At 35.8% G+C, this 18,664-nt stretch overlaps 1 protein-coding gene across 1 annotated transcript; it reads left to right on the plus strand.

The window, feature by feature from the left end:
• Positions 1-9,754: 9,754 nt before the first annotated feature.
• On the plus strand, positions 9,755-10,479 carry LOC149836978 (ethylene-responsive transcription factor ERF023-like). Its single transcript, XM_090007200.1, has one exon. It carries the CDS (start codon positions 9,891-9,893, stop codon positions 10,287-10,289), a length of 399 nt encoding a protein of 132 aa, XP_089863326.1. The 5' UTR covers positions 9,755-9,890; the 3' UTR covers positions 10,290-10,479.
• The last annotated feature ends 8,185 nt before the right edge of the window (positions 10,480-18,664 follow it).

Below are 18,664 nucleotides of genomic sequence, written 5' to 3' on the forward strand. Positions count from 1 at the left end.
GTTAAATAGATTTAAGTTGTACTAACAGAAGTTTCACATATAATTTTTTGCAGATGTCAATTTTTGCGAATGCAGACTTTTGCAAATCATATTATTAAAAGATTCACTCCATACATTTGCGGACGTACGTCCTGACTATATGTGAGTTTTTAGTTAAAAGAGGTTTGCATGATGTCTGCACAAAAGTCAAAACTTATGCTAATGTATAGAGCAAACATGCCAAGCTTGAACTTTTAAATTCTAGAAGGTTTGCATTGGGCTTGCGAATCTCAAAAGATTTGTGCATTTTAACTGTGAATCTCCTGTGTTGAGATTCAAGTTAGCATGTTCAAAAATATTTTATGTGAATTTTATCGGGTCTGTGAAATGTTCATGTGAGTCTCCTTGTTATTGAGATGTTGCGACCTTCAGATGACATACATATATATCATGTAAATTTTAGCAGGTTCACTTATGAAAAGGTTAAAAATGTCTTAAAAAAGTTTAGAATAAAAAATTTGGACATGGAAATGATTTTGGTAAATTGTAAGGCGTTTTTGAATTCGTACCATTTTAAAGGATAGTACAATTATTATTATTATTATTATTATTATTATTATTATTATTATTATTATTATTATTATTATTATTATTATTATATTGAACTGAGCCTTTCCAATCCCTTTTTTGTACATCCATTTGCCAAGAATAGATACATAGTAACGGTGTAACTGGGTCAAGTATCCCAACCTGACCTACTTCCATCCCCCCACCCCTCCACACACACACAAAAGAAATTCAACTTCTATATCTAAAGTAGGGATGGAAGCAAGACGAGTTCTGACTTGGATCTGACTCCAACGCATATTATTTGATCAAGGTAGTATTATTAAAATTTGGGTCACATGCATACAAATATAGGAAGGTCTATTTGGATCTGGGTCAAAGATAGAAAAGTATATGGTTATGTATAAAACAAAATTAGGTTTAATATGACTTGTTTAGCTTTTCCATTTAAAATCATTAAATTTTACCCATTCTCATTAGATATTATATGATGGCATCAAATATCTTAACCAGATAAAAAACTTTAGTGCGTGATTGAGATGGATCCAGATCCTTAACCAAACTCACTCCCTAAAAGTCAGATTTGGTATTGAGTCAAGCCCGGACCAACCGGTATTTGACCTGTCATATTAAATTTTTTCGCATTTTTTTACTCCTTATGAATTATGGATCCATTTTGGTGTAATTAGCAAAAACACATGCTCTTTACTTTATGAAACCATCTTTAAAATGTTCTTAGGTTGCAAAGTAGGATATTCTAGCTTGTTAAGGGAAAATTATATGGAGGTCGGGTGAGATAACATGATGATTAGGTTGCACTATCATAATTAGGGCTGCTAAAGTATTCAAATAAGAGGAGCTTGAAGTGTTCAAGCTTTCTTATTATGAGCTAAGCTGAGTTCAAACTCGTAATGAGCTCGAGCTAGCTTGCTTACAAAAAATTTATAGAAAATGATTGTGTTGTACGGAAAAAATGACATGTTCCTCGAAAAACCCTACAATTTTTACCTTTTTGCTTGATGTCCAAAATTGCAAATGTCTAGTATTGAAATGACCATTTTAACTTCTGCATAAGTGAATTTCATCTAGATATGCAAATTTTATCTCAAATATGTGCACAAGTATTGCATTCAAGATCTATGACAGACTTTATCATTGATTTTGGCCATAAAAAATGAAGGATTTTGAAAAAAAAAACATATAAAAGAACAAAAAACTAGACAAAAATACATTTCTAAAAATGCTTGATTCACTAAAAAAAGATAAATCGGCGTTGAGTTATAACCCCAACTGTGTTCCTAAAATAGGAGATGAACAGGCACGGCTGCATCTATCTTGATTATTCTATATAATTTTTTGGCTACCTGCACCAGAAATCTATAAAAACAGTAAAGAAGACAGCGATACATTAGGGTGTTAGCTTTCCAACGCTACTAAAATCACCTTGATCTAATGAGTGGTTGGAGAGAAATATCCTCTGAAAGATACACTATTTGGTTATTCTAGTCTGCAGAGCATGTTTCTATTCTATTTTTGTATCTCAGAAAGGGGAACCCTAAAGAGGTTTTCGATTCTGACTCAAAACAAAAAAGTTATAGGCTTATATCTCAACTTTTCAACGACTATAAAAAGATATGTTTTTACCATCGGATCGAAGAGATGCAAATCTGATAACAGAGACTATTCTGTAGAAAATATGTAAATATGCAAACATGCAAATTTTTTTCTAAATATTTGAATTTCCTTTTAAATGTGATTTTTCGCTCAAATATGCAAATTTATTGATAAATATATAATCTTTCTCTCAAATATGCAAATTTTCTCATAAATATATAATTTTTTTCCTAAATATGTACTTTTTTTTAAATAAGTGAATTTCCTTCTAAATATATGCTCTAGTATTGCTTCTAAGATCTGTGACAGACTTTTCCACTGATTTTCGACCCCATAAATGAAGGATTCTAGAAAAAACACACAAAAGAACAAATAAACTAGATAAAAATGCATTTTTAAAGAAACATGATTCACTGAAAAATGATGAATAAGCACTGAGATACAACCTTGACAATGTTCCTAAAATAAGAAATAAATAGTCACAATTGTGCCTATCATGATTACTCTATGCTAAATCTGGAAAAATAATAAAAAGGATAGAAACGAATTAGGGCATTATACTTCAAATGCCACCAAGATCATCTTAATCGGATAAGTGATTCGGGAGAAATGTTCACTGGAAGATAGACTTTTTGGTTGTCTCAGTCTGCAGAGCATGTTTATGTTCTAATTTTGGAACTCAAAAATGGGAACCCTAGAGGGGGTTTTGGTTCTGACTCAAAATAAGAAAGTTATAGGTTTGTGTCTCATCTTTTCAATGATTATAAAAATATAGGTTTTTAACATCAAATTAGAGATATACAGATCTAAGAATGGAGACTGTTTTGCAGAAAATATGTGAATTTTCTCCTAAACATGTGAATTTCTTCTCATATATGTGATTTTTCTCCCAAATATGGAAACTTTTTCCTAAATATATATTTTTTTTCTCAACACATTTTCTCTTAAATATGTGATTTCCTCCCAAATATATGAATTTTCTACCAAATATGCAAATTTTTTGATAAATATGTGAATTTTTTCTTAAATATGTAAATTTATTCATAAATATGTGATTTTTCTCCCAAATATGCAAATTTTGTCATAAATATTTGATTTTTCTCCTAAATATTTTGCAGGGAAAGTGCATATTTAGTAAGAAATTTATATTTTTGGGAAGAAAATCACATATTTTTAAGCAAATTAACATATTTAGGAGGAAAATCATATATTTGAGAGGAAATTTACATATTTGCATATTTAGAAGGAAAATCACATATTTATGATGAAATCTTCATATTTGCAAGAAAAATCAAATATTTAGGAGAAAATTTTCATATTTTGAAGAAAAAAAATTTATGTGGGAGGAAATTCGCATGTTTAAGAGAAAATTTACATATTTAAGAGAAAATTCACATATTTAGGAGGAAATTTGCATATTTGTGAGAAAAATCACATATATTGACGAAAATTCACATGTTTAGGAAAAAATTCAGATATTTAGGAGAAAATTCGCATATTGTAAAATAGTCTTTGTTCTCAAATTTGTGTCTTTCTGATCTGACATCGAAAACCTGTGTTTTTATAGTCACTAAAAAGTTAAGATATAGACATGTAAGTTTCTTGTTTTATTTCAGAACCAAAAAACCCTCTAGGGTTCACATTTTTTAGTTCCAAAATTAGCACAAAGACATGCTCTATGGATTGAAATAATGAAACAGTCTATCTTTTAGAGTACATTTCTCTCCAACCGCTCATCAGATAAAGATGATATTAGTGGCATTGGAAAGCTAATGCCCCGATCGGTCTCTGTCTGTTTTATTGTTTTACTATATTTCAGCACAAGTAGCCAAAAATAGCATAAAATAATAAAGATAGTTGCATCCACGTCTATTCATCGCTTATTTTAGAAAAATTGTCAGGGTTGTATCTCAACGCTCGTTTATCATTTTTCAACGAATTAAGTGTCATTAGTAGTTTCTTTGTTCTTTTCAGCTTTTTTCCAAAATTCTTCATTTTCTGAGTCGAAAATTAATGGCAAACTTTATTACAGATTTTGGATGCAATACTTGGGTACGTTTAGATGGAAATTCATATATTTGGGAGAGAAAATGCATGTTTAAGAGAAAATTCACATATTTGAGAGGGAAATCATATATTTAGGAGGAAATTGATATATTTAGGAGAAAGTTTTCATATTTAGGAGGAAATTTTTATACTTAGGAGGAAAATTCTATATTCAGAAGGAAATTCACATATTCGCATATTTTATAAAAATAATCTTTGTTCTCATATTTGTATCTCTCTGATCCAATGTGGAAAATATGCATTTTTATAGTCGTTGGAAAGTTAAGATACAGGTCTGCAACTTGCATATTTTAAGCTAGAGTCGAAAACCCTTCTAGGGTTCCCGTTTATGAGTTCTAAAACTGGAACATAAACATGCTCTGCAAACTAGAATAATTGAACAGTCTATTTCTCAGATAACATTTCTCCCCAACCACCCATCAGATCAAGGTGATCTTAGTGGCATTGGAAAGCTAACGCCCTAATAGGTCTCTGTCTTTTTTATTATTTTTTGGATTTCTGGCACAGGTAGCCAAAAATAGCATAGAACAATAGGGGATAGGCACAGTCGTGCCTATTTATCTTCTATTTTAGGAACCCTTTTGGAAATGTATCTCAGCACCTGTTCATCATTTTTCAATAAATTAGGTGCCATTGAAAATGTATTTTTGTCTAGTTTCTTTTTTTTGTATTTTTTCAAAAAAAAACATTTTTTTATCGAAAATTGGTGGTAAAGTTTATCACAAATCTTGAATGCAATATTCGGGCACATATTTGGGAGAAAATTTGCATATTTGGACAAAATTCTCTCATGTGAAGTTTAAAATGGTCCTTTTAATGTTGGACATTTGCGGTTTTGGTCATCGAGCAAATTTTCAAAAATTATGAGGTTTTTCGAGAAATGGATCATTTTTGTCATACAATACGATCATTTTAATATATATATATATATATATATATATTCAAAGTTGAGAGTAATAGGATTACCAAAAAAACATTGTTTCTGCACTGGAAGCAATAATATTTTGTCCCTAAAACTATTTTCTGTAAACCGAAAATGCTTCAATCATAACTTTGATGCCATATTATATGATATAAAATACATCTAAAATATATTTGTCGGTACTAAATAATCTTATATAAGTTGTGTGAGCTGAGTCCAACATATATCGTTCATGTCTGGCTTGTCGAGCCTATTTTATGTGTTCGAACAATCGCTCATGAGCCATACATAAGATCAACCATGAGCAGCTCTGCTTGTTTCCCGGCCCCCATAACCAATGGGTCTCAATTTATAATCGCACAGGGTTTAGCCTCTTACTTTCCTATTAAAAAGAAAAAAAAATGAGGTAAAGTCTATAAGCCAAATTAGGCTTTTTTGTGTAAAACACAAACATAGCAAAGGCTTTACACGCACAACCATTTTTTGTGTTTAGTGTGGCCTCAAGTTTTTTGAAATTTCAAGTAAAAGATAAGGCTATGTCGGGAAATTAGCCTAGAGGTTATTTGTATTCTCTTAGGAGGCCATATTCTTCCTACACCATGAAGGCATCATTTGGGTCCAAATTACTTACAACCCAAAGGATCCAAATCTGTAGTGATTATTATAGGTCATGCATGCTTTACTCACATCTAATGACCAGGCCATTGGCCGTGGGTGGTCACGTTCAAAGTACCCAAGCACATAGACTTTCTAGATTTTTTATTACAAAAAATCTCATCAAGATAAGTAAATAATAGCAAAAAAAACAGAAGTAACACTATATATATAGTGTCCCAGACTGAGCCTTCAGAATGGGGCATGTGCATTATAGAACTCTACTGAGTGAAAAATGCATCGAGTGTAGGAACGTGTAGTATGTGTTGGCTTGATCGGTGACATGTGGTGGTAGCATGGCATGCGATAAGCAACGATATTGTCATTGGTGCGACAGTATGTGGTGGCACACAAACATAGAGTGTTGTTTGGTTAAGCAATGCCAGCGGATCAAAGGATGTTTCCTTTGATGATTTGGTTAAGGACCACTCGACTTGGATGAGTTTCTCACATGTAGCGTTTGGATACACAGGGGTGTGTGTGTGTTAGGGCTAATTTCTCAGGAATCACCTTAGGTGGTTTCAACCGAGTATTGTGACTCGGAGCTAAGCGAGTGAATGTCTAGGGCTGGCGAATGAGTCTGGGTGGTGCTCTTTGCTATGGCATGCAATTATCAATTGGTCTTCGAACTGAGGGTGGCAAGGCCTTGTCCCTTTAGTGGCATGGTTATGCTGGGGGCATGCCCATGGGGTCGCGATATGCTCCATGTCACGTGAAGCTAAGGTGTTTGTGCATTGTTTGGAGGTGCTAGTTGGTATTGGATAGCTATGCACATCAGTGACATGGATCAGATATAATACGCATTTGGAGATGTGCTTGATCAGCTTCTGCTAGGTAGTTGTACATGGGGCAGTGCGCAAGGCTAATGAAATGATTTGGTATATAAAAAAGTATTGGTGTGCGGCCTTTGGCTGTTAGGCTGGCCTGACTGGGCAATCTGGTGCATCGCGCATTTGCAAAAAAAAATATGCCCATGATAAGTTGACATTAGAGCAGAAAGATTCATGGAGACCTTGTTATTCGATGAGTGTGACACTGAAGAGAATAGTGATGGTTTGTCCTATTTGCGTAAATTTACGCAGTTGAAGTATGGTTGACCTAGTACAGAAGTAAGTTGTCAGCAGGATGGTATGGGTCATCTTGTTGATAGTAAGCAGAAGTGTACAATCGTTGTTCAGTTGGCTAAGAGAAAGTGGATAAGCCAAAGATTATTATCAGTTAGGCTTACAGGTGTAGCGTGGTGTTTGCCTTGTGCATGCAGATAATGCACATTGGATTTGGTTGGATGAAATTGCACTTTGAGTATGGAAGACTTAATTGAACTTCTATGTTCTCTCCCGAGATTGTGGGTTAGCGGAGTGTCCATCTTGAGCAGAATGCTCATTGTTTTGGTCCTTTGAGTTTGGCAGATCCTCTATGGTTTGTGTATGCAGAAAAAGTTATTGTTTATGGCTCATCGGTTTGGTTCCTTCAGGAACATGTTTGTTGGCTCCGGATGAGAGTTGCAGCATGGTAGCTCCATATATGAGTTATAGCGTTGGGCCGTGAGTTTCTGCTTGTGTAGATGAGTGCCTATGAAGACGCTTTGAATGACCACTTTGAGGTAATACGCAAGTTGGCATCCCTCACTTGAGGACTGGTTTGGACCATTGAAAAATCACAAGTTTTTGCTTTAAAAAAATTGATATCTCAACGGCAGACGTTGATGGTCGCTCTTCTCTGCGAGGACCATGAAGTGCTTGAAATTTCTCTTACTGAGGTCAGAAGGTGCCCCAACCATGAGCGTGAAGATGGCAAGTTTGTCATGCGGGTGAGGATGACCCACTTGTATATGGGACTACATTGGGGTCCCACGAGTGAAGAATACTCGATGTTGATGAAGCGAAAGATCATTGTCTAAGTGATTTGAGGCACGTTGAGGAATGAGACTTGGCATTCTAAAGGTTGCGGCGATGGCAGATGAAAATCAAAACAAGTTAAGTAGGGTGAAGAAAAGAGGACTAAAGATAAGTGCAAAGAAAAACTGAAATATTAGTAAAGGTTGTGTTTTTACATGCATCGACATTATCGAGGACGACAATGGTTTGAGTAAAGGAAAATGTCTCAGACCGAGCCTTCGAAATGGGACATGTGCAGTGTGAAGCTCTACTGAGTAAAAAATGCATTGAGTATAGGAACATGCGGTATGTGTTGGCTTGATCAATGACGTATGGTTGTAACATGACATGCGATAGGCAACGGTATCGTCGTTGGTGCGACAGTGTGTGGCAGCACAAACGTGAAGCGTTGTTTGGTTAAGCAGTGCCAGCGGATTAGAGGATGTTGTCTTTGGGGATTTCGTTAAGGACTTCTCGACTTGGATGAGTTTTTCACATGTAGCGTTTGGACACACAGGGGTGCACGTGGGTTAGGGCTAATTCTCACAGGGATCACCTTAGGTAGTTTCAACCGAGTATGGTGACTCGAGGTTAGGCGAGTGAATGACTAGGGGCCGGTGAATGAGTCTGAGTAGTGTTCTTTGCTATGACATGCAATCATCAACTGGTCTTTGGACTTGATGGTCGCAAGGTCTTATCCCTTCAGTGGTGAGGTTATGTTGGAGGCGTGTCCATAGGGTTGTGATACGCTCTATGGCACGCGAGGCTAAGGCTTTTGTGCATTGTTTTGAGGTGCTAGCCGGTATAGGACGACTATATACGTCAGTGGCATGGACGAGATAGAATACACATTTGGAGATGTGCTTGATCAGCTTTAGCTAGGCCGTTGTGCATAGGGTGGTGTGCAGGGCCAATGAAATGATTCAACACGTAAAAAATGTTTGTGTGCGGCCTTTGACCGTTAGGCTGGTCATACTGAGCAGTCTGACGCATCAAGGGTTTGCAAAAAAAATTATGCCCATGACATATAAAATGGTATTTTAAAATATTAGTCACTTTCTTTTTTATGCAAAAATTAATAATAATAATATAGTAATATATTCAATGTGCCATGATATATTAAACATTCAAAATGGCTGACAAACTATCTTTTGATTTTCGAAAATGATGCCATATTTCTCACTATTGTCCCAAATTACCTTCTTGCAAGTGTGAACAAGAAAACAGCCCAATATCCGATTAGGGTCGGAATAATTAAAGAAGAAGCCATTGATTGTGAATGATTCAAGCCAAGCAAGCAGTTGGAAACAACGGACGAGGAAGCTCGAGTTAGCCAATGAGCACCTAATCCAAGACTTGGCAAGTGAATTACCAGACAAAGACAGATTGTCTGTAGATGGATTGGATAAAAAAAAGATCCGATTTGGAACACCTCATATTCAAATACGGAACGAATCCAAATTCAAAATATACAAAATTTTGAAGTATTTAAAAGAATTGTTCAATCCATGATCTACCACGTGTAAAAGGCACAGAAAAGCCCCTTGCCAGCTACACACGTGGGCTGCGTGGAAATCTCACCGTCGATCAGGGAATGTACCACGTTTGGTTATTCCTTTAACGTAGTGATTCTGAATCTCACATAAATTGGAAAGTGACAAATGAGAATCAGTGGATCACAGATTACCTTTTCATGTTCACATGTGAGAGAATCATTTTTAAAGCAACCAAACGTGCCACACCTAACTCATCGTCTCTGAGCTGTGGGGCCCAGTAATAGGCGGTGTATGATGATAGGGTGCAGCCGCACGCCAAAGTTGTGCAGTCAAATTGCACCTCATCTGCCTTCGGCAATCGTATCGCTGGCAGGTGACGTAACTCGAACACGTGCTCATTTAGAATTTCTACCGCATTGTGTTTTTTTTTTTTTTTTTAAAGGTAATTTTCCGGGGGCAATAAAAACTAGTCTGCCTCAGAACGAGTGAGGGGGGGGGGGGCAAAGCGCCAAGGCTTAGATGGAAGAACCCGGCGACAGGATACCGAAAATTGGGGAGGCGGAGGGACGGAGAACGTGTGAAGGAGGTGGCGAACCGAAGAGGCACCCCGTGTATCGAGGGGTGAGGAGGAGGCGGTGGGGGAGGTGGGTGTCGGAGATAAGGGAGCCGCGGAAGAAGTCAAGGATATGGCTGGGGTCGTTCCCGACGCCCGAGATGGCGGCGCGTGCACACGACGTGGCGGCGCTTTGCCTCCGGGGGCGGAGGGCCTCACTCAACTTCCCCGAAGAGGCAGAGCTGCTCCCCCGCCCCGTCACCTCCTCCCCTAGGGACATCCAGGCCGCCGCTGCCGCGGCCGCCGCGGCCGTGGCTGTGGAGGGCCCCCGCGGCTGCAGTGGGAATGGTGGTGGTGGTTCGGTGGTGGAGGTCGCCGGAGAGTTGGATGGTGGCGGTAAGATGGACGACGACTTCTGGGGAGGGCTGCCGGAGTTGCTCGGAGGCAATGAGGAGTGGCGTTCTGTGTGGGGTTGTGGGGATGGCCTCGGTGAGACGACGGGCGACTTGCCGGAACGCGTGCCGGAGTGTTGGATGTGCAACTTCTCCTTCGTTATATAGCGGATAGTGAGAGAAAGAGCGTTCAGCTCTCTCTCTCTCTCTCTCTCTCTCTCTCTCGTCATCAATGTGAACAGTGGTCGTTTGTAGTTATGTTCTTCTTTTCTTCTTTCGATTTAGATTTTCAAATTTTCTTTTTCTCTTATTGTTGCTAAATGTACAATAATATGTTTTGGGAAATAAATTCAGACTCTCTCTCTCTCTCTCTAGACAGTATATATATAGGACACAGTTTACAGTACGGTACTCTCTAGGTAAAACTCATAGGTGCTAATTTTATTTCATCAATTTGCATAGTCTATTTACTAGAGAATTCAATTTTGATTAAGTAGCTTTGAAGTAAAAAGTATGGTTTTCTCAATTGTGAAACTTTTTGCACAATGCGGCGTGTTCAATTTTAGCATCTAAAAATCTATTTATATAATGTGATGACGATATAAAATGTTGTTTTTGACTAAATAAACAATATAGATCATATCCACACAAAAAAATCAAAAACTCTCTCTCAAATATATATATATATATATATATATATATATATATATATATATATAGATAGATAGATAGAGAGAGAGAACTGAACATATTAGGTCTTCTTTTCTCGTTCAAACCCATAGTTTAATTAAAGTGTTTTATGATAGATCTGAACCGTTAGATGTGTTTAGCATGACTATTTAGTGGGAATAGACTCTTGGATCATGTTTTTCGACCGAAAAATGTATTTTTATGAACAAAAAAAATTGATGCCTTCATAGTCATTGATTTTAGGTCACCGGAAAAACCTTTATACAAATCCGATCAGATTCTGGTGATCCAAAAGTCGGTTTCCCACTAAACAAAACCTATAGATCACATCTATGGTGTTAGATGTAAGAAAAAATGCCAAAAACAATGATTTTTTAGGGTTAGAACGCATTACTCATATATATATATATATATATGTGTGTGTGTGTGAAGAGAGAGAGTAATGAGTATGTGCTAAATGAAATATGCTAAATTGGTTTCTGCTCTTTTGGCATTTTTTTTGCAGTTCTGACCCTATAAATGTGTTGGGTATGGTTGACTTAGGAGGAATTCACACCTGGATCATGTATTTTTTATAAAAAAAATGATATGTAGAGCCTCAAAAATTTACAAAAGATTTTGGACTGTTAATTTTTTGAACTTTATAAAAACCCACCCATGTGATCGGACACTTCAAGAGCTTATCCCTATAAAATCAAGTACATAGATCACATCTTTACTGTCAAAATTTAAAAAAAAAACAAAAAAAAACTGAAAAACTCATTTATAGCACGTACCCATTAATATATATGAGTATATATGTGTGCGCGAGAACTTGAACATATTAGGCCATTTTCTCGTTCTGCCCTATTAGGCCCCATAGTTTGAAGTGTTTTATGATAGATTTGAACTGTTAGATGTGTTAAGCATGCTCAATTTAATAGGAATTGACTCTTGGATCATGGTTTTTCGATGAAAGATTATATTTTTATGAGCATTTTGGATCACTGAAACAATCTATATACAGGTCAGATTCCGATGATTCAAAAGCCTGCTCCCACTAAACAAAACCTATAGATCCCATCTATGATGTTAGATGTGAGAAAAAATACTGAAAACTATGATTTTTGAAAGGAGCTAACACGGGTAGAATGAGAAAACTGTGCAGAACTAGCGCAATAAATATATTTATATACTTTGATCCCTTGCTATAGTGAAGAGAGAGGTAAAATGGGACACAACCGTGTTGTTTAATGAATAGAATCTCGTTGTTGTTCATTTAGCAGAAGTCATGTCACATTTAGCCAAATCAATGGCTTTTTTTATTGTAAAATGATCCATCATTTTTTTTTAATAAAAATTGATATTCAAATTTATTGACTCAAAGTATGTTTGATGGTAAATAAACCATAATAATTCTATCACCGCCGGCAATTCTACTTAAGAAACAAATGAACAGTAAGATTTTACTAATTGAAAATAATTAACGCGGCGGTTGGCTGATCCATGGGTAGGGCTGGCAATGGATCGGAAAAAAATAGGGATTCGTCGGAACCGCCCTATTTGAATCGAGGATGAAGGACACAAAACAAGGAATAAACTGGGGATGAAGGTGAAAATTAAAACCCGTACTGGGATGAAGGTAAGGATGGACTTACTCTTGCTCCCAGCCCACCCTGTCCCCGTTCTTGTGCCCGATCCCCATTAATGAAATTAATAATATATCTTTATATATTATAAAATTTATGTATATATACATATATTCCTAATCTTAAACCCTTTCTTTTTAATTTTTTTGTTAATTCTCTTAAAATAAGAATAAAGTTATTTTGAGACAGGGACGAAGATGAAGATGAAATTAGCTATTTTGAGACGGGGTACGAAGAAAAAATATTTGAGATGAGGCAGGGTTGGAGACCTTGTCCCCCCGACCCGGCCCGGTCCACTGCCTCTTTGTTAAAGTTAAAATTGTGTGATCTACTCAGTAAGGGTTCGCTTCTTGTCCAACAAAAGAAAACACATAAACTAACCGCTTATGAAATTGACACTACAGAAGAAAATAAAAGAAAAGAATATCATTTAGTTTATTGGGGTGTTTGTAAGTTGGGTGGTATTGACTCATTGAAAACCACAGCATCAACTTGCGTTTTCATATATATACTACTCTTCTACTTTCCTATATATTGAGGTAGTCATCCATAATGCCAATAACCTTCATTAGACATCATTTGACAAGGCAAACCATTAATTTAAATAATAATTTTGGTGGCATTGACAATGCAAATTAATGAAAAACAAACAACTCTACAGTACTGTGATTAATGGCACCAACTAATCGTTTTTGGATTTTTTTTAGTTTTTTCTATTTTTTTATAACAAAAGAAACCACCCATATAGTACGGCTGACTGAAAGACTTGTGAGTAGAGATGGCCTTGTCCCCCACTTCCGCCCCGGTCGACTGCCATCCCTACTTGTGGCATTAACCATCCTTTCTTCATTCACCTTTCATGGGTGAAAAACTTATCAGTACCCCATCTTTTTCGTATGCATTGAACTCCTGACATCCTTCAATTGAATACATTAAGCCGCCCACCTAACAAGACATGTTATTATATGTTTTCATACATATAAGCTAGGTGTGCCCCATAATGTGGACCGTTCGATCTTTTGAACATGACAATTCTGTTTACATTTTATTTTCTTTATTACAAGGACTGTTGACATTTAAGATCTCACGTTTATGAATCTTTGTGGCATCTTTAAAGCTTTCTAAAGCACACATGGGCTGCTAAACTTATTGCAAGAACTGGAGACCTTGGCCCTAGATGAAAAAGATGGGTGAAAGCACAGCGGTTCATGACTTTTGCAAAATACAATTGGGATGAGATACTTACTATATATATATATATATATATATATGAAAACTGAACATATCATGCTTCATTTTCTCGTTTTGCTTCATGGTTTGAAGTGTTTTGTGATAGATTTGAACAGTTAGATGTGTTTATCATGCTAGAATTAGTGGGAATTGACTCTTTGATCATATTTTTTTTATGAAAACATGTATTTTTTTTAGCCATGAAAATTGATGCCTTTATAGTCATTGATACCAGGTTTTTTATAGTCTATTTGAATGAGGATGTTTGCATGTTATAGTGTCTGAACATTAAGACATGAGTAGTAATTTAATCTCTCAATTTGATGATGTTCACATATCTAAGTGTGTGAAAGTCAGGACATTCGTGCCATAACTTAATCTCTTAATTAAGTGTTAGTGTGAACATGAGGACATTTGTGCAATAACTTAACCACTCAATTCAATGATGTTTGCATATCTCAATGTGAGAATGTCAGGACATTTGCACATAAACTTAACCTCCAAATTCAGTGATATCTGCATTTTTCAATATGTGAACATCAAGACATTTGTGTAGTAACTTAACCTTATAATTTGAAGATGTTCACATACTCTGATATGTCAATATTAAGTCGTTTGCGTAGTAACTTAACTTCTTAATTCAATGATGTTCGCATACTCTAATATGTAAACATTAGGATATTCATACGGTAACTTAAACTTTCAATTCGGTGTTGTTGGAATATTAGAGTACGCAAACATCAGGATATTCGCACAATCTGATATATGTAAACATCTTTGAATTTAAAGGTTAAGTAACTGTGTAAATATCATGATGTTCGTGTACTTTGATATGCGAACATTTTTTAATTGGGAGGTTAAGTTACTATGTGAATGTCCTGACATTCACATATTAAGATATGCGATTATCACTAAATTTAGAGGTTAAATTATTTTGAAATATATGAATACTAATAAATTTGAAGGTTAAATTATTGCATAAATGTCTTAGCATTCACACGTTGAGATATGAAGACATCACTAAATTAAGAGGTTAAATTACATTGTGAATATCTTGTTGTCTACTCACTGAGATATGTGAACATCACTAAATTGAGAGGTTGAGTTACTGCGTGAATGTCATGATATTCGCACACTGAGATATGCGAACATCACTTAATTGAAAGATTAAGTTACTATGTGAATGTCTTAATGTTTATACACAGAGACATGTAAACATCACTTAATTGAAAAATTAAGTTACTTTGTTAATGTCTTAACGTTTATGCACTGAGATATGCGAACATCATTGAATTGAGAGGTTAAGTTATTACACGAATATTTTATATGCGAACATCACTGAATTGAAATATTAGGTTATTAAGTAAATATATATTACTATAAAATAAAAAAGTATTAGATACAAACTGAAAGTCATAGTTAAAAGTAATTATTAACTACGACTTAATAAAAAATTGCAGTTAAAAGTATTATTAACTATGGCTTCAGATGTAGTTAATACTCTAACCACATAAAAACAAAGGATTAATTACGGTCGTTGAAAGCCCTAGTCAATAATCCAATGACTAACTTTTAACTACGGCTTGAGAAGCCGTAGTTAATACTCCTTTTAACCCGCCCCACGAAATTTAATACTCCCTCCCTTTCTTCTCGCGACCTTTCTCCCTCCTTTTGTCTCTTTTACCATATTTTCCTTGGCGCAGAGTTTCAGCAAAGGGAGAAGCTCGAGGAGCTCTTCACCATCGCCACGCCGGACGCAGGTCACCATCGCCACGCAGGTCGCCGGACTTGGGACTTGGCACGCTGGAGGCTCTCTCTCTGGTTCAACGGTAGGTTTTCTGTTCTGTCTCCCTAGCTTTTCCCCCTTCTCGCTGCATATTCTTCTTCTTCTATTAATAGAATGGATTCCCTTTTCAGGCTTTTCGTTCCTTCCCTTTTCCTTTTTCCTTTTTGTTCCGTCCCTTTTCCTTTTTCCTTTTTCTATTCTCTTTTGATTTTTTCCCCCTCTTTTGGCATCGGATGGAGGGATTTCGTTGGGAGTTCGGGATTGGAGGGTCAGAGAGAGTGATTCCGGCCCTGGTTTTTCGGCCTCCGGCGATAGGCCAGCGGATTTCGGAGGTCGAAGTCGCTCTGGATCCCGCGGCGGAAGCAACGCTCGCGGATGGCATTGTTCCGATGTCTATTTTTGTGATTTTTCTACTGATTTCTGGTGTCGAAGAAACCGCTCCCGCGTTTTGATCTTTTTCTTGGCCTTTAATTAACTCTATTTCCCTTTGTCGAGGGAGGTTCTGGAGGAGTTCTTTTTTTCCGCTTTCACCTTGATTTTGTTGGGAGTCTAACAAGTTTTCCAGTGTGTAAGGTAACATACACAGAAGCTTAAATATTCATTTTTCTCATTTTTAACTAAAATAAAAATAAAGAACTGTTCAAAAAGTTTTCAGTTCATTAGTTCTTATGTATTGAAAGAATATATTATGTTCTTATATATTGAAAATCCCAGTGAAAATATAAAGCTATGTGTGACAGTTGAGGCCTCTGCTTGCTTGTGAGGGAAGATTCTTCTAAGGGATTGTATGGCATAAGGCAACCACATATGCTAAGCATTTTAAATTTTCCAAATACAAACTCTGATGACATTAAGATGCTTAGGATTATTAATTGGAGAATCCCGTGAAGCTGAAAAAAAAACAAAAGTTTCTCCTATGTCATTGGTCTCCTTTTCCTCCTTTGCAGTTTTTTCTCTAACTGATAAGCATTTCTTCTTCAAATAGCAAAGAATGTGTCCAGGTTTAATCAGGTCGGGAAGAAACTAATATATACTTGTGTTCCTATAGGTCCTGGGTTTGCTGATGCCAAAATCGCAGTTAATAAGTCGGGTTTGCTTCCTAAAGAGTTTACTCCTGTCATTGATGTAGTTGGGTTCCTATCTCCAGTACAGGTAAGATTTTGTTGCTTCTGTTTCAATTCTGATCTGACCATTTACTATGAACTTCTGCATGCATAACTTTGCAGCAGGTCTTTTACTATCTAACAGAATAAGTTAAATATAAATAACATTTATTTAATCTGATTAATGAAAACAAGGTGCAGATGGTAATGGAAATAAGAATTAGACAAACATAGGAAGTTGTTCCAGTGGAGAAATTAGGGTTTAAAGAGTGAATTTGTAGTAAAGTTTCTCAAGGAAATCTTTTATATGTTAGGTGATCTTACTTATGTATATCTTTTAGTGGCTGTGATGATGATCAGACCTCTACAGATACTTCAGTAATTTTCAAGCTACTCAATTTTCTCAAAATTCCTTCCTCATCTTTCATCTTGTTTTGTCTAGCCTATTTGCAAATGAAGTAATAATTTCAGCTTAATGATCTTTTATCTAATACTTTATGAAATCTAAATATTTAAGTAGATTAAACAAAAAATTTCATCTAAAGACCACCTAAATTTTACAGACCACATATTTTCACATCTCTCTCTATATATTTTTTTCCATTCTAAATTTCTTGATGTTGACATTCATTCAATAGAATGATTGGTTTTCTATTAGGACAATCCTTGTTGCTTTTCTACCAATCTCGCTCTCTTTTCATAAATTTTAGAATTTGTATTGTTTATGTTGCATGTTTTAGGGTATTGAGACATTTCAGACAGATTTGGAGACACTGCATCCTATTCTCTCATAAGGTCGTGTTTTCAAGTCCGAGCTGGAACTCAGTCTCATCAAATATGCAAATGATATAAGCTCTGCAGCTCATATTGAGGTGTTTGTGCTTTATCAGAATGGGCATATGAAAAAAAATGATTATGTTTTAAGCTCTGCAGCTCACATTGTGTGTGTGTGTGTGTGTTCATATGTCACATTGTGTTTGCTTTGCTATAAGCTCTGTAATTTAGAAACAATTGTAAGTTTTTCCTTGAATGGCCAAGTGGATTGACTTTAATTATGTGTTTGAACACATAAACTGATCAGGCTTCTAATTGTTTATATTATGCAATGACATTTTGAAATCATTGTCATTGTGATTTTGATGTCAAAGCTCAAGTACTAATTTCAGATCAGATGCAGCGTAATATGTGGAACCTGAACTATGTTGCAATAGTTTAGAGTTGCATTTAGGCTGGGGCCTCTATTTTAATTCCCACTGGGTATTATTCCTGTAATGAAATGGTGGCCTTCCACACAAGCACATGAATCCACCACAAGAATGTCTAAAAATACACTTCAAATAAAACCCATAAAAGGGTATAAAAGGAAAACACAACAATGAACTAAAAATATCTTTATTAATAACAAAAATGCTTAAGAAGCATTTGGTAACTTTACATAGAAGGGGTTCACCCCTATTTATACAAAGAAGAACAAGTGGAAAGAGTTGTTGGACTCTAGTCCAACGACTCTTATTATAGTTGTTGGACTAGAGTCCAACATCCATATCTCAGTCAAGTTCCAATTGGAACTTGACTGAAAAAGGGTATCTAGTTCCTATTGAACTAGATACAAAAATATAAAATAAAAGAAAAGGTAAAAATAAAAAAAATATTTAATAATAATATAATAATAATATTATTATATATATTTATATGTTACAATTTACATTTTAACACTCCCCCTCAAACTTATGGTACAATGAGCGAAAGTTTATCTAAGAGAAAGTGAAATATGGGAGCAGCGAGAGGCTTGGTAAAGAAATCTGCTAATTGGTATTCTGATGTAACATATGGCAGATCAATGGTTCTATGTAGATATTCCTCTCTGACGTAGTGACAGTTCATTTCAATATGTTTGGTGCATTCATGAAATGTTCAGTTGCTTGCAATATAGATCGCATTCTTGTTGTCACAGCACATACGCGAAGCTTGTGTTGTTTCAACTCCCATGTCGGCGAGCAGACGTCTGAGCCAAACTACTTTCATAGTCGTGGTTGTCATGATTGGTATTTAGCTTTTGTGGATGAGAGATGGACCTTCTGTTGTTTTTTGCATCTCCACGAAATT

The sequence above is a fragment of the Nuphar pumila genome, chromosome 5, assembly GCF_984573655.1.
Source record: "Nuphar pumila chromosome 5, dmNupPumi1.hap1.1, whole genome shotgun sequence".
Lineage (NCBI taxonomy): Eukaryota > Viridiplantae > Streptophyta > Magnoliopsida > Nymphaeales > Nymphaeaceae > Nuphar > Nuphar pumila.

Excerpts from the sequence above, each read along its gene's own strand:
- LOC149836978 (XM_090007200.1), top strand. The coding sequence starts at position 9,891 with ATGGCGGCGCGTGCACACGACGTGGCGGCGCTTTGCCTCCGGGGGCGG.